The 14,690-nt window shown below is 40.2% G+C and overlaps 1 protein-coding gene across 2 annotated transcripts in view; it reads left to right on the top strand.

Moving 5' to 3' along the window:
- KLHL4 (kelch like family member 4) overlaps positions 1-14,690 on the top strand; it is a 189,131-nt gene that overhangs the window by 157,551 nt on the left and 16,890 nt on the right. For both annotated transcript variants that reach the window (XM_074278267.1, XM_074278268.1), the window contains exons 6-7: positions 564-750; positions 11,340-11,564. In XM_074278267.1, coding sequence (XP_074134368.1) covers positions 564-750; positions 11,340-11,564 — 412 coding nt within the window. The remainder of the gene's footprint in view (positions 1-563; positions 751-11,339; positions 11,565-14,690) is intronic.

Below are 14,690 nucleotides of genomic sequence, written 5' to 3'. Positions count from 1 at the left end.
ATTAACAAGTTGAAAAGAATTCAGAGGAGGGTCATGGGATGATAAAGGGCCTTGAGATGCCATGTGGGGGTATGTGGAAGGAAGCGAGGATGTTTATCCTGGAAAAGACAGAACTTAAGGGCTTACATCTTCCAAGGATTTGAGGGGCAATTACTTGAATGGGGGCTAGAATTGTTCTGTCTAGTTTGGAAGGGTAGAACTAGAGTCAATAGATACAAATTGCAACGATTTAAAATTGATATGAGGGAGAAGTCCTAGAATTAGGGCTATCAAAAAGTCAAATAAGCAGGAGGGGATTTGACCATTCCCCACCCCTGTATTTTGTAGAGGTCATTGAGCCAAAGGTGGATAAGGTCACCATGTGGCAAGTATCCAGGAGAGGGAAATCTTATTTGGCTACGGGCCAGACTCTGAAATTGCTTCTAAAGAGATTTTATGATCCTATGAATTATGAGCCTCAAAGGCTACATCCAGGACCTGCCAGTGCTTGTGCTCCATTGGTAAATTCTGTGAGATACCCATGGAGAATTTTAGAGGTCACATAATACATTAATGTTTTTCAGTTATTGGCCGATCTTGAGAACAGTACCATGTTCGTGCGTGACCTGGAGTGTCAGAAGCTCCTGATGGAAGCTATGAAGTATCATCTCTTACCAGAGAGAAGATCCATGATGCAAAGTCCTCGGACCAAGCCACGGAAATCTACAGTTGGAGCCCTGTATGCAGTGGGAGGCATGGATGCCACTAAAGGTAACTGGGGCAACTGTAGAAAAGGAATCTCTCAAAAGTGTGACTTATGTCTGAGGAACAAAATCCCGGCTGGCGGGAAGGAAGGGGACAAAGGACACTTTTGTCTCTCTTTGGAAAATGTTTGAATTTTGCCCTTTTTCGCATCACCATCATTTCTCCTTTTACTCCCCCTGAATCCTCCCTTGTAACCAGGAAGTACCCATTGAGTAAAACAAACCAACTCATGGGTCCTACCTGCCATTATATGTCTCTTTCCCTACCAATATTCCTTATATAAGAGGGATGGGAGGCATCTTCATTGGCAGGCCTCTTGAAGACAGAATTGGTCACTGAGATGGTAAATTCACCAGACATTCATTAAAAACCTGACTTGTGTGAAGGGAAACAGTCCCAGCCCTCAGGGAGCTCCCATTCTCATGATTACATTAATCACAATTCTTATGTTCTCCTTCATATAATTGAGGTTATGTAAATGTTTCTCCTAAATTAAAAAACCACTTTTATGCAAATATGCCTGAATCATATTTTCAAAAATGCAAAAAATTGCCTTTGTTATTTATGTTCCAATTTTGTTCTAGAATTTAGAGATCTGAGAGATTATGTAGTCATGGGATTTTTTTTCCTAAGGCCATGAACTTGATTTAAAAAAAATACTTGGAGAAGTGTACTTCATTCTCCCATATTTCCTTGGTAATAATGTATAGTATTTTATTTTATGCACTTAAAAACCTGATTCTGAAAAGGTGTTCACCAAAATGCCAAAAAGGCCCAGGACAAAAAGGAAGAATCCCTCATTGATTCCAAACCTCTCATTTTACAGAGGGGAAACTGAGGCCTAGCAAGATTGGATGGCTTGATCAACACACACACACACACACACACGTAGTAACAGAGCTGAAATTTGCACTAAGGTCTTCAGACTCCAAATATAACCAGGTCTCTTTCTGCTATGTCAGGGGGTAAAAGATATAACCAAAAGGTTCTCCAAATATTACTCAAGACTTGCCCCCGAGTCCCAGATGGAAGCCCTCAAAAGGCTTTGGGAAAGTTACAGTTGAGGAAATTGAAGGTAGTGTCAGAAGCTAAATTTGAACTCAGATGTTCCTGACTCTGGCCTAGAGATACATACATTGTATGCCACAGAGATGCCCAATCTGAGGAAGCCTGAGGTCCCTAGGTCAAACTCTCCTTTAAGATGCTTATAAAATTCATCCCTGGAAGAAGATAAGGACTTGAAAAAAGGTTGAAAGCATCTGAGTTCCAGGCTTCTCCTCCTGCAGAATGTTTTTCGAGCTTCCTCCTCCCCTTGACCTCTCTTTTAAGTGTGCAGAGAAAGTGCACTGACCCCAAAGCACCAGGCCAGGAAACCCAAAAGATTCTACTGGGCTAACTCTTAGAAGCTTAAATTTAAATGGAATACAGTCAATAAGTCTTAGACTTATTGCAAAAAGTCACCTTTCTAAGTACAAAACAACAATAATAACAATAACAAGAGGGCATGTGCAGTAAAAGCTGCAGAGATGGCATGGAAGCCAGGAAGACCTGGTTGGTGTCTCATCTCAGATCCATGTGGGCTCTGTGACTGTAAACAATCCTCTAGAGTATTCTCAGAGATCTGGGCAATTCTTTAATATTAAGTAAGTTGTAGAGAAGGTGCCAATCCACACAAATAGTAGGAGTTTCCTTACCTGAGTTCTCTCAAACAAAGGAAATTGCAGATCTAGTAATATCCAGCCCTATATCATAATACTAGTCAGGATTTATATAGTGTTTTAAGATTTCCAGAGTGCTTTATGGACGGGATCTCATTTTGTCTTCATGGCAACCCTCTGAAGTATATGATATTCACGAAGGAGGCAGCAATTTGTCTGAAAAATATCTGGGGGTTCTAGTGGACCACAAACTCGTATGAGTCAGCAGTATGATGTGGTGGCCCAGAATGCTTCTATAAGGGATGGAACTGTACTGAGAGGAATAAAGAAATGGTAGTCCTCCACAGTCCTTTGTCCTACTCCAATCAAATTTGGGCACCGCATTTGAAGAAAGACGTGGATAAGCTGGAGAGCATCCAGAGGAAGGTAATAAAAATGATGAAGGGTCTTCAATCTATCCTGTGAGGATTGGGTGAGGGGACTGGGGATGTTCAGCCTGGAGAAGAGAAAGTAGAGCAAGGAGAGGGTGGACCATGATGCTGTTTTCAGATATTTTAAGCACCCTCTCTGGCCTCAGAGGTTAAAATGAATAAGGGTGTTGAGGGTGATGGGACAGACAACAGGAAACCCTTGTTAAATATTCGAGTGACTGTCATGTGGGAGGTGGGTTAGATGGAGGGCACAATGGAAACAATGGGTAGAAGTTACAGAGGGGCAAAGTTAGCCTTTATGGCAGGAAAAACCTATTTGTCAACAAGAGCTGCCTGAAAGTGACCCAGGTACTGTGCCTCAGGGGAGGGGAGCCCTTCAATGAAGGACTGAAGGAAGTGGCCACATGTGAGTATGCCTCTCTTTTGGCATATTTTGGCAGCCAGGCCTTCTGATTCGAGAAGCCTCTGCTTCCAGCAAGGTCATAGAATCTTAGAATGAGAAAGACCCTTTGAAAGCCTAGAACCTTAGAATGAGAAAGACCTCCTTCATTTTGCAAATGAAGAAAAGTTTCTGGGGAATTCAGATATTCCTAAGCTACAGGACCACATGGTATGCTGGTCAGTCGGGGGCTCAGAGCCGAGTTCAAATTCTTTCTCAGACATTCTGGGCAAGTCATTGCACCTTTCAAAGCCTCCGTTTCCTCATATGTAAAGTGAGGATAATAGCGCCTACATTCTCAAGGTTGATGTGAGATTCAGATGAGATCATAAAAAGCCTTTGCAAAACTTAGTGTTCCTCAAATGTCCCATTTATACCTTGTTTATACAGAGCTCCTTGAAAGCAGTATCTCTAGTACTTAGCAATAGGTGTTTAATAAATGTTTTTGACTGACTGGGAACTAGTATCATATTAGTCAGGAAGATATAGTTAGATTATCCCCGTTTTTAGTAGCCAGTTGGGTCGGTAATCACAAGCCACTTTGGTACCCATCAAGACGAACTCACTTCAACACTTTCTGCATCAAGCAGGTCTTCATATGCGTGTCTAATCATCCCCAAAGGATTTTGCTGTCAGAAACCTGCTCTTTTCTCTGTTAGCTATGTCACTAGAAATTGGACAGCCTAATTAATGGCATCGCTTTGAACAAGAGCTTGGAAATGTAATTATTCCCAAACCTTGTCTACTCATGCCATGGAACTCTTGGTCTTCAGAAGAGAAGAAGTGAAGGAGATGCTGTAATTAATGGTCAATTAGTAACTTGCAATCTGATTCTATTTTGCCAAAAGGGAAAAATGGGAATAATGTTTGAGCCAGTTCTTTCTGCAGGGTTTCCGTTGAGGTGTTGTTGTTGCTGTTGCGATTGTGGAAGACAGGCGTGTCAGTCCTTCATAAGACAATTTGGGCTGCTCTTGGCAGAGATACTTGCCATTTCCTTCTCTAGCTCACTGGACAGATGAAGAATATGAGGCACATAGTGAAGTGATTTGCCCAGGGTCAAAATGCTAGTAGGTGTCTGAGGCTGGATTTGAACTCAGGGAGGCAAGTCTTTATTAGGTTGAGTATTTGATATGAAGGGGCAGCTAGGTCATGTAGTGGCTAGAGTGTTAGGTTAGGGGGCAAATGAGAGCTTGCGTGTAAAGCATTTGGCAAGCTTTAGGAGGCCTATCAACTATCAACATTTTTACTTGAGACTTAAAGAAGACAGTGCAGATCCCACTCCACCATCCCCTATTTGTAAAATGCTCCTCCATGTTTTCCCTAACCATATCCCAGGAGAGCCACCCAGTGTACTGCTGCAAGCCTTCTGACTTTACCAGAAATGCCTCCAGAACATGATCCCTTCCAAAGTAGAGTGGAAAGAGCTCTGGATTGAGAGAATCTTCACGTCTGGTTTCCATTTCTAGTCCTTCTTCTAGTTAACTGTTTGACCTTGGACAAGTCACTTCCATGAATAAAATGGGGATATATATGAAGGAGATAATCTTCTGAGTGTAATTCCATAACTACTATTCCCATGAGTACATTAATGCAAAGCTATGGATGAGGGGTTGTGGGGAAGCCTGATCTGATTAGAGCAGAACGGGGCCCCATTTTCAGAGCATTGCCTTGTTAACTACTGACACTCGAACATTTATTTTTCTAAAAACTGCCATTGAAAGAAGCATATTCCTGATTCACGCTCTTTTTCAAATCTGTCTTAATGAACATCTGGATTTCTTGTTCGTATCTTTGCAGTTATCTTTTTCAAAGCATTTCAGGGGCTTTGTAGTGTGACAATGTCCACATGAAAAATCGCAAAAATAGGACAAGCATTCAGTGCTTGGCCCATTGTAGCTGGCTGATGTACATTTTCAGAAGGAAGAAGAGATAAGGGGGAACCAGGGAAGGGGCAGGATATAAGCTAATATGCAAGTGTTTTGACTTCTTTTGAAAACAGATCAAGGAAACTGCTAAAACAGATGTATTCTAAAGTGCAAGTATCCTGGGGAAAACAGGGTTTCGAGGGTTTTTAAAAATTTTTTTAAAACAAATCAGCTAGAAAATCAGGGCTGAGGAGAAGTTTCAAGATGAATGAGGGAGCAGTTTTTGCAAGGGTTTGTGGCTCTTCTGGTGGGATATCTGAAATGCTTGGCCAAAACAAAAGAGATCCCAAGCATTTCTAATGAGAGGTGTGCTTTCCTGAATAGCCTCCATTATGAGAGGCCAGGGAAGGAGCCAGATTTTAGGAGCCAGCTATAACACAGATAGGCGGGAACCACAAGGAGAAGTGTGGACGGGCATGTTAATGGGTAAGAAGTATGAACAGACATTGAGAATCAAGGTTACATTCCCACAAACAGTCATAATGAGGAATGTTTATTTCTGAGGCAAGCGGGACAAAGCATCCCCAGACAAAGTGTCAGGTGGGACCTCATAGCAGGGGGCGAGAGTAGAGAATGGACATTACTCTCTCTGTGCAGGAAAAAACAGAAGCTCCAGTATGCTGGCATGAGGTTTCCTGTTTTAACTAATTATTCTTGCTAATTAGATGCTAAGTGATGTTGTTTCTGTGTTGCTGAAGGCCTCCAAGTGCTACCAGCACCCTCTAAATTGGGCACCCTGGAGCAATCCTACCCATCCTAGTTGTGGTGCTGTCTACTAGTCATAAATGCCTCCAGCAAGAAGTATAAGACAGATTTTCCCCTTTGCATTAATGACAATTGCTGGGGTTTGGGGGATTTTTAAAGCTGTCATGGAACTAGCAACTAGACTTTCCCTAGGTAATATTGTTTTATGCTATTTTCAGTATAAGAGTAATATCCTTAGGGGCCAGCTAGGTAGCGCAGTGGATAGAGCACCAAGCCTGAAAATACTTCTTGGGCAAGTCACTTAACCCCAATTGCCTCAGCAAAAAAAAAAATAATAAATAATAAAATAAAATATATATCCTTATATTTGTAAGAATTATGACTCTTTCCCTTTTCCCTTTCATGATGAATTAAAGTGGCATTCTAAGAAATTTCACTCACCAAAATAATTAGGAAGAAGTAGACTGGGGAAAGAAGAGACAAGCAGATAGAGCGAGGGCGGTCAGGGAAATGCAAAAGGAGAAAATAGATGATATTTTTAAACATTCATCTGACTAAAATGGATTATTTAAAACAACAGATAAAGGGGTGACCGCTACCTCTTTCTTTAAATCTCTATTGCTTCATCAATATAGTTCCTGAAAGAGTTAAGTGCTTATTGATTGACTCATCAGTACAGTGGCTTTGGGGGCTTTAATTAGTCAGACTTTGCCTAGAGCTCTCAGTTTAGAGCAGAGAAGCTAATCTCTTCTTGACTTGCCTTAACTACACATTAATCCTTTAAAAGATAGACCAGCAAAAAAGGGGAACCTTTAATATGAAGCTGAGTCTCATCATTCAGGATGACTTGGTAGTTGGGGTGTAAATGTTGGGGATCTTAGGAAGAATTGACTACTCCAGTTTATGTGAGGCAACAATTTCAAAGGATTCGTGATGAAAAATGCTATCCACCCCCAGAGAAAGAGAGAAAGAAGTGATGAATTCTATGTGCAGATGGAAGCATTTTTTTCCTTTTAGTTTCTTGGAGTTTTTTTTGTTTGTTTTTGGTTTTTTGCAACATGACTAATATGGAAAAATGTTTTGCATGACTTCACACGTGGGAAGTTTTCCTTCTCCATGGGTAGTGATAGGGCTGGAGAGAGGGACAGAATTTGGAGGAAACAAATAGGGGAAGAAAGGAAATCTGGGTTTACTCTCATCTATTCCCTAAATTTTAGGAAAGCAAATTTCAGAGAGTTCAGAAAAAAAAATTGGTCCATCACACTGAAGAAAACTTTATAGGGGAATTGTGAATGAGAAACCCTGAAGAATGAAATTCTAAAGATTACAAAGAGAACCAGTTCTATTCAGGCAGAAAAGGAGAATTACCTAAATAGACTGATGAGGGTGTACAATCAACCAACTTAGATATTTAAAGCTTTTAACATCTTATTGACAGCTTTTGGTTTTCCATGGCCTACATTTTCCAATATTTCTTTCTTCTTTCCCCAGCCCAGAGAGCTGTCCCTTATGATAAAGAATAAAAAAGAAAGAAAAGACACAGACCCATACAATTAATTGGCTGGCAAAATAGAGCCCTGGACTTCAGCCTTAAAGGGACCAGAGTTCCAATCCAGTCTCAGATACTTCTTAGCTATGTGACCCTGAAAAAGTCACAATCTCTCTCAGCTTCAGTTTCTCATTTATAAAAGGGGGGACAATAGTAATAATACCTCTAGCTGAGAGGGTATTTATGGGAGTCAAATGAGATAACTTGAGCAAAGTGCTTTGCAAACCTAAAATGCTTGCTATTATTAACTAATGGATATATCAACCAAGTCTGCCAATATTCCACCTCTGCAAAAAAGGACTAACTCAGATTTTTTTTAAGCCATGGAGAAAAGAGGGAAGAGGGAAGCAAGGGCAGGTGATGGAAAGAATATGAAACCATGGCTGGAGGCTAGAAGAATAGCATTGGTAACACAGGAGACTTTCCTTGAAGCTGGGCAAGAAAACTAAGCTCAACCCAAAGCATTTTTTTCTCCTTATTCGGGAGGTGCAGAAAGAACTGAGGCAATCTGATAGTGGAATCACTGTCTTTGCTGTTTGAAAGATTACACAGCACAGATCTGGAGTAGAGCAGATGTCCTAATTTTCCAAAAAGAAAAGACACGAGTGCAAAGCTGGCACGATGAACTTGAATTGAATTCCTGGACAATCTAGACTCGGAGGGAAGATGATAGCTATCTTCAGGAATGTGCTGGAGTGGGCCCCTTGCCAGTTGTTAATCATGTTAATAATACAGATTAAACTAATAAGTACATTGTGCATACATTTTTCCCCTAAGAATTTTACTACCTTCAAGTGTTTATCTTCTGGGTGCTGGAAGGGCAAGGGGAATTTTTGCTTGGCCCCACAGGACCAGACTAGGAGCGGCCAAGCATCATTTCCGGGAGAATGTCCATTTTGGGTTAGGAAAACACAAACAGGGACACCTGCAATGCTTGGTTTGGGGAAGGGGTGCTTTTTTTTCCTCAATGAAGGTATCCAAGCAAAGGCTAGCAGCCTCTTTGTTTGATATTCTGTAGTAAAGATTCTTGTTCAAGCGTGAGCTAGAGAACATTTTTGGAAAGACATCCGAACTCGGATCAACACAGGGATCAACCATACTTCCAAAGGACCAGTGAGGAAACAGGCTACCCGCTTCTTGCCAGAGGTGTGAGCTGCAGAGTGCAGAATGACACGTGACTGATTTGGGAATTTGTTTTCTTTGAATATACATATTTGTCACAAAGGTTCTGTACTTTTTAATGTGGAGGAGTGGAAGAAAAAGTAAATTTTTCTTCATGGGAAAAAAATAAGTGTGATTCAAAAATTGGGGGAAATGAAAGAGAGAGAAAAGAAATGTTTGCTAATTAGAAATACAATGAAAAAAGTCTCTGTTGCACTCTATGGCCTCTGGGGTCTCCTGAAGAGCTCCCAAGGTCACAGAGCCCACTCCTTCCTCATGTAGCCCATTTCACATCTTAGGGCACTAGAACCTAAATTAGCTTTTACTGACAAAAGATCGGGGAGGGGGGTGATTGAATGCCTGGCAGGGAGCAGTACAATTTTCTAAGGCAGTCAGTAGCTATAGCCCAATAAATGAGAAGAAAGAAGGCCTCTATTAGTATAGAAAGGACTAAATGCCTCAGAACTCTATCCTCCTAATTACAACCTTTGCATATAGTCATGGGCAAGGGGAAGGAGGACACTGGAGGTCCCTTTGATCTTCAATTTTAGTCCTAGCTCACTAATTATTTGTCTTTAAAACATGAAGCAGCCCATAATTCATTGTGCTAAATGGACAGAGATCTTTAAAATGTTAGTGGACGGGTATATAGCCATAGGTTCTTGTTGTATGGTATATTTGTAATTCAACTCACCAAACCTTATTAGGTGCCTACTATGTGCAAAGCACTGATTTAGTTTACTGTGCTTCCAGTGACTCAGTCTGGACAAAACCCTTTAATTGGGGCTGCTTTTCCAGAGGACTAGTAGACACTAATGAACCTTCTCCTAAGCCTCATCATGGGTAGCAAGAATAGGATAAAATACTAACTTCTCTGTTTGGGTTTTACTGTCCTTTCCAATCTGGTTGCTCCGGTCTATCTTCTCAGACTCATTCCCCAGTTCCCTCCCATATGCACTCTAGATTTGAGCCTGACAGGCTAACTTGTTGCCCCTGAATGTAGCCTTGTATCTCTTGCTTCTGTATTGCCACAGAATGTTCTGCTTCTGCTTCCTGGGATCCTGAACCCCCAACTGATAACTACTCCTTGTCCCCAAAATGACTTTGTATATGTTTATTATTTGTTTTTCTTGGTTTTCCCCAAGTAGAATATAAGTTCCTTATTGCATTTGTATCCCAAGGGCCTAGCACAGTGCATGGCCCTTGGTGAGTGCTTAATAAATCTTTGTTGACTTGAGTAATTGTCCTAGGTATTAACCAAAAGCCCCATACTCATCACAGGTAGCCTGTCCTTGTTAATTCAACCATTAGGGTTCCCCCAATTGACCATCTGATCTGCCCTTCCAGTACTATCCATTGGGATATCTGCAAGCAAACCCACTTCTCCAGAGAACAGTAACAGGACTGACTATACAACCATGGCAAAAATCACTAGTCATTCCCATACTCCTCCTTCTGTCCTGATGACACATCCAGATTCACACGGCAAGAAGAGAAGGACTAGACAGCAAAGTGCTCAGAAGAGGATAAAAGTTCATTGAAGTGTGCAGCCATTCTTAGCTCATATTTATGTGGTAACTTGATTATTTCCCAAGTGCCTTCCTGAGAACAAGCTTGGAAGGCCCGAAATACAGACATTATTATCCTCATGAACAAAATGAAGAGATCCAGAGGGGTAAAAATCACACGATTAATAAAAAATAGATCAGGGCATGAACTCTTGCCTTCTGCTTTAAGTTTATGCTTCTTTCTACCATCGCATGCATATAACATAACATAAATATTCCATAGTTCGCCTACCATACAAGTGTCAGTCTGGCATCCTAACCTCATCATTATTGGTTCCATTTCCCAGTGGAATTTTTAATAGTATTTTTTCCAATTATGTAAAGATAATTTTTTGCTTTCATTTTTACAAAATGTTGAGTTCTAAATTTTTCTCCCTCCTCTGCCCTCTTCCTAAAATGGTAAATAATTTGATGTTATATTTGTGCAACCATGTAAAATATTTCTATAATAGTCACAGTTGTAAAAGAAGAAACAGACCAAAAAGAAAAAAAAACATGAAAAAGACAAAGAATGTGAAAATAGTATGCTTCAATGGGCATTTGGAATCCCTCAGTTCTTTCTCTGGAAGTGACAGCATTTTCTATCACGAGTCTTGGAATTGTCTTGGATCATTATATTGCTGAAAAGACCTACTACATTCACAGTTGACCATCTCACAAGGTATCTGTTACTGGGACATACTGACAGATTTGTAACAACTAATATTTAGTGCAGCACTCCAAAGAATTCCTGAGCTGCCAAAAGCATGCTGGAACAGGGAAAGAAGCACTGTTCAATAGTCAGAAATAAGGGAAAACTTCCTTCTGGTTGTTTCAAGTGCTCCAGCCCCTATGATTTTGCCATCTGGACAGTGACATTCTATTAGTCTGCAGGGGGCTCTACCAATGAGGCACATCTGCAAGGATGCTTAGGAACCCTTGTGGCTGAGCTGCCAATAAAGTAGTAGGTATATTCTGCTGGACTTGTCCTTTCTATTTCTGCTTAGTCTGGAGCTTACTTGGCACCTTCCCATAGGTTGCAGGATCTGATACTTTGTTTTCTGAGATGTCTATTATTGTATGAGAAATTGTATGCTACATAATCATCATGGGGGGAAATGACCAAATTCCATTCTTAAAACAGAGATGATAGTGATGAGGCTCATTTTTTTTTAAACAGGCACAACCACAATTGAAAGATATGACCTTCGTACAAACAACTGGATACAGGTCGGTACCATGAATGGTCGCCGGTTGCAGTTTGGAGTTGCGGTAATTGATAACAAGCTCTACATTGTGGGTGGAAGAGATGGTCTAAAAACTCTGAATACCGTGGAATGTTTTAATCCCGTGTCCAAAATCTGGTCCATCATGCCTCCTATGTCAACTCATAGACACGGTTTGGGTAAGTTAAATAGACAAACTATAGTCTCTCTTTTATCCAGAAAATGGGAGTGAGTACATAGTAGAAACGGGCTGTGACACTACTAGTTATTGCAAGAATTTGGCTGGGGCATGAGTCAAATAACAAACCACAAGTTGAAGAATCTGTCATTTTCTTGATGTGAGCATACCCTTCTCTGCTGCAGATCACAATGCCACACTTGGTGGCTGACTCGGTGCTGAACAACTCTAAACTAACCAAGCCTGGTCTTCAGATAGTAGAGATGTGGTCTATCATTAGGCCTTGCTTAGGAATTTGTGCTCTACTGGCATAATCTTATGCACAGATGAGCCATTAAAATAGGACGTTAATGGAGGGGTTAGCTAATTTCTCCCTCCAAGAAAACTTTGGCCTTTTTTTTTTTTTTCTTTTTTTTTTTTTGGCCAGATCTGGGTTTTACCGACAGAGGGAACTCTTTGTGAGAAAGTGCCTCCACTTGGTGTAGTACAACTGCATAACCTAGAGTGTTAAACAGAGAGTTGCGTGGAGTTCTACAGATAAAGTGACTCAATAGTGTGCCTGGCACACAGTAGGTGCTTAAAAAGTGCTTGTTGACTTGATTTTGCCACAGTTACACAACCAGTATGTTATCAGAGATGGGACTTCAACCCGGGTTTTCTTGAATCTGAGCTGGTTCACTCTGTCACACTACTTGTTAAAAAGCCAAGGTCATCTCCATTCCATGATGAGATATTGGAGTAGGATTTGAGTGGAGAGAGGTCCACTCAAGTACTACATATAGCAGAAACAAGATGTAATATTCCCTAGTTTGCCTAGGATATACTTGTTAGTCTGGTGTGTGGATACAATCATTATTGGTTCTGTTTTCCAATGAAAACTCGGAGGAGGGACATATTGAGAAATTTGAAACAATGGAAATCAATGAATTTCAGAAGTCTATCATGAGAATAGAAGTAAGTGGGATAAGGAAGCTGTCTCTAGGTGAATGAATGTTGTTCCCTTCCCCATAGAGACAAATCTGCATTGTAGCAAAGTTGCTGCAATGCAAAATTAGACCAGAATATATTTAGGAAGAATGCTGCTATTGGAAGGAATCCTAAATTATCTCTCCCCCCACCCTTCACACAAAAAGGAAGGTTCATGGTGGCCACTTCAGTATAAGGCCCTACTCATTTCAAAACAGTCTCAGCCTCCCCAGGATTTCTAGAAAGAGAAACTTATTTCTAGACTGCTGGGATATTGACCCATATCCTTAGACCCAGGATGATATGGAGAAAGCATTAAATGATTGTTTTCAAGAATATCTTTATACTCTTTTCCAGTGTCATCTTCTCTTTACCCTCACCTATTTCCTTAACCAGACTTACTTCCAATCCCCATAATAAACCTCTTTTATTAAAAAAAAAAAAAAAAAAAAAAGAATATCTTTCTTCACTCTCATTACATCAGGACCACTGAAAAGCATTAAATGTAAAACTATACACTGACATAAATTGATTTTTTTTATTCCAAATATATGAACCTGAGGCATTTATAACCCACGAGGTGTGTTCATTCAGAATTTTGATTTTCATAATCATTGCAAAGCAACTCATTTCTCATATCTTGAGAAATGACTAATTTGTCAAATGGGACATTGTGAAAGATCTTTTAAAGAAAAGTGACTTAAGTACAAATCTGAGCACAGTAGAGGAATTGGAAAATATGGTTTAAGATTAGAAAATGAAAGGTGTCAAAGAATCACGTAAATTATAGAATCCATTTAACAATCATCTAATCGAACCAATCCTTTTTATAGATGGAAAAACTGAGGTCTAAAGAGGGCAAGTGACTAGCCTAATGTCCTACATCTTATAGGAAAGGCAGGCCTCAAGTCAAGTCATTTATCTCCAAGTCCAGCAAGTGATCTTGCCACTATACCATACCTGACACTTTCTTAGTTTTCTTCCTTGTATAATGCTTTTCTCTTCATTTACTGCATTCATATATGCTACAGGTCAAAGCATGTCTCTTCAAACATAATTAATAGTCCAATCTTATTATATTCAGGTTTCAACACTAATTTTACTCATTAGAAAGAGGGTTCTTTAAGGCAGTATTAGATCAGGGCCTGTTGCTGGTGCTCATAACACTAGCCTTACCATGTCTACCCTATAAAGAGGTTTCCTCTGTGTTTGCAATATATAAAAGACAAATCTATCATCGATTTCCTCTTTCAGAAAATATGATCATTCGGTACAAATATTTCAGCTTTGCCTGATGAATTATTTTTGCTTTATAAGCATCAAATTATTCACTAAACACTCAATAGAAGTCAGTCATTGCCTAGTTTAAGCATTTCTATCCTAAATAATTGCCCAAGGAAGTACTCGATGAAAAGTTCATTTATCAGGACAGAAAATCACAGAATCATAGGGTTTTGTCCATACACAAGAACAATACAGAGCTAAGACAGTAATTCAAAGGGAGAAGCTTCCCATCGAGGAAAAAATTCTCAAATGTTCAAGCTGCAATGAACCTCTTCCAGACAACTTTTTCTGATTGCAAGTTGTCCTTTCTGGTGAGAGGGAGAGAAATCATCTTAGGTGAGCTTTCTCCTCCCGAAGCCCTTCCATCACATTTGCAGCAATCTTGTCCATCCCCTCATGTTTCTGAGAGCTTTTCCCCAGGGTCACTGCGTGCTGAAGCTTTCCTCTCTCAGTTGTGTGCAGGACAGTCTAAGCTACCCCATCCCACATTTTATAGAGGAGTGAGATCAAGACATCTTAAGTGACTTATCTACAGTTACAGACTAAATAGCAAAATTAGTACTAAAGCCCACATCTCTTGACTCAGGGTCCATCCACAACACTTTCCTCTCCATACCAGAAAGTTCCATTGGATCTGAATTATTCTAATTGGCTACTGAATCAATACTGTTACCTGAATCGGTAACTGATTACCCAGACCTCAGTTTCGCTGTGTCTGTGTAGACATAACATATGCTCCATGGAAACAAGAAATGAGGGAATGAAAGTACGTCCTAATCAGTGTCACTGAGGATGCAGATGAGGTAATAGTGAATGTCCAGCAAAGTGAAGATATAAAAAATGTTGTGGAAGCAAATAAACCAACAATACTCATACC

This window comes from Sminthopsis crassicaudata, chromosome X (assembly GCF_048593235.1).
Source record: "Sminthopsis crassicaudata isolate SCR6 chromosome X, ASM4859323v1, whole genome shotgun sequence".
In the NCBI taxonomy this organism is placed as follows: domain Eukaryota; kingdom Metazoa; phylum Chordata; class Mammalia; order Dasyuromorphia; family Dasyuridae; genus Sminthopsis; species Sminthopsis crassicaudata.
Note: the sequence above shows the minus strand (reverse complement) of the source record. Positions and strands in the feature narration are given on the sequence as shown.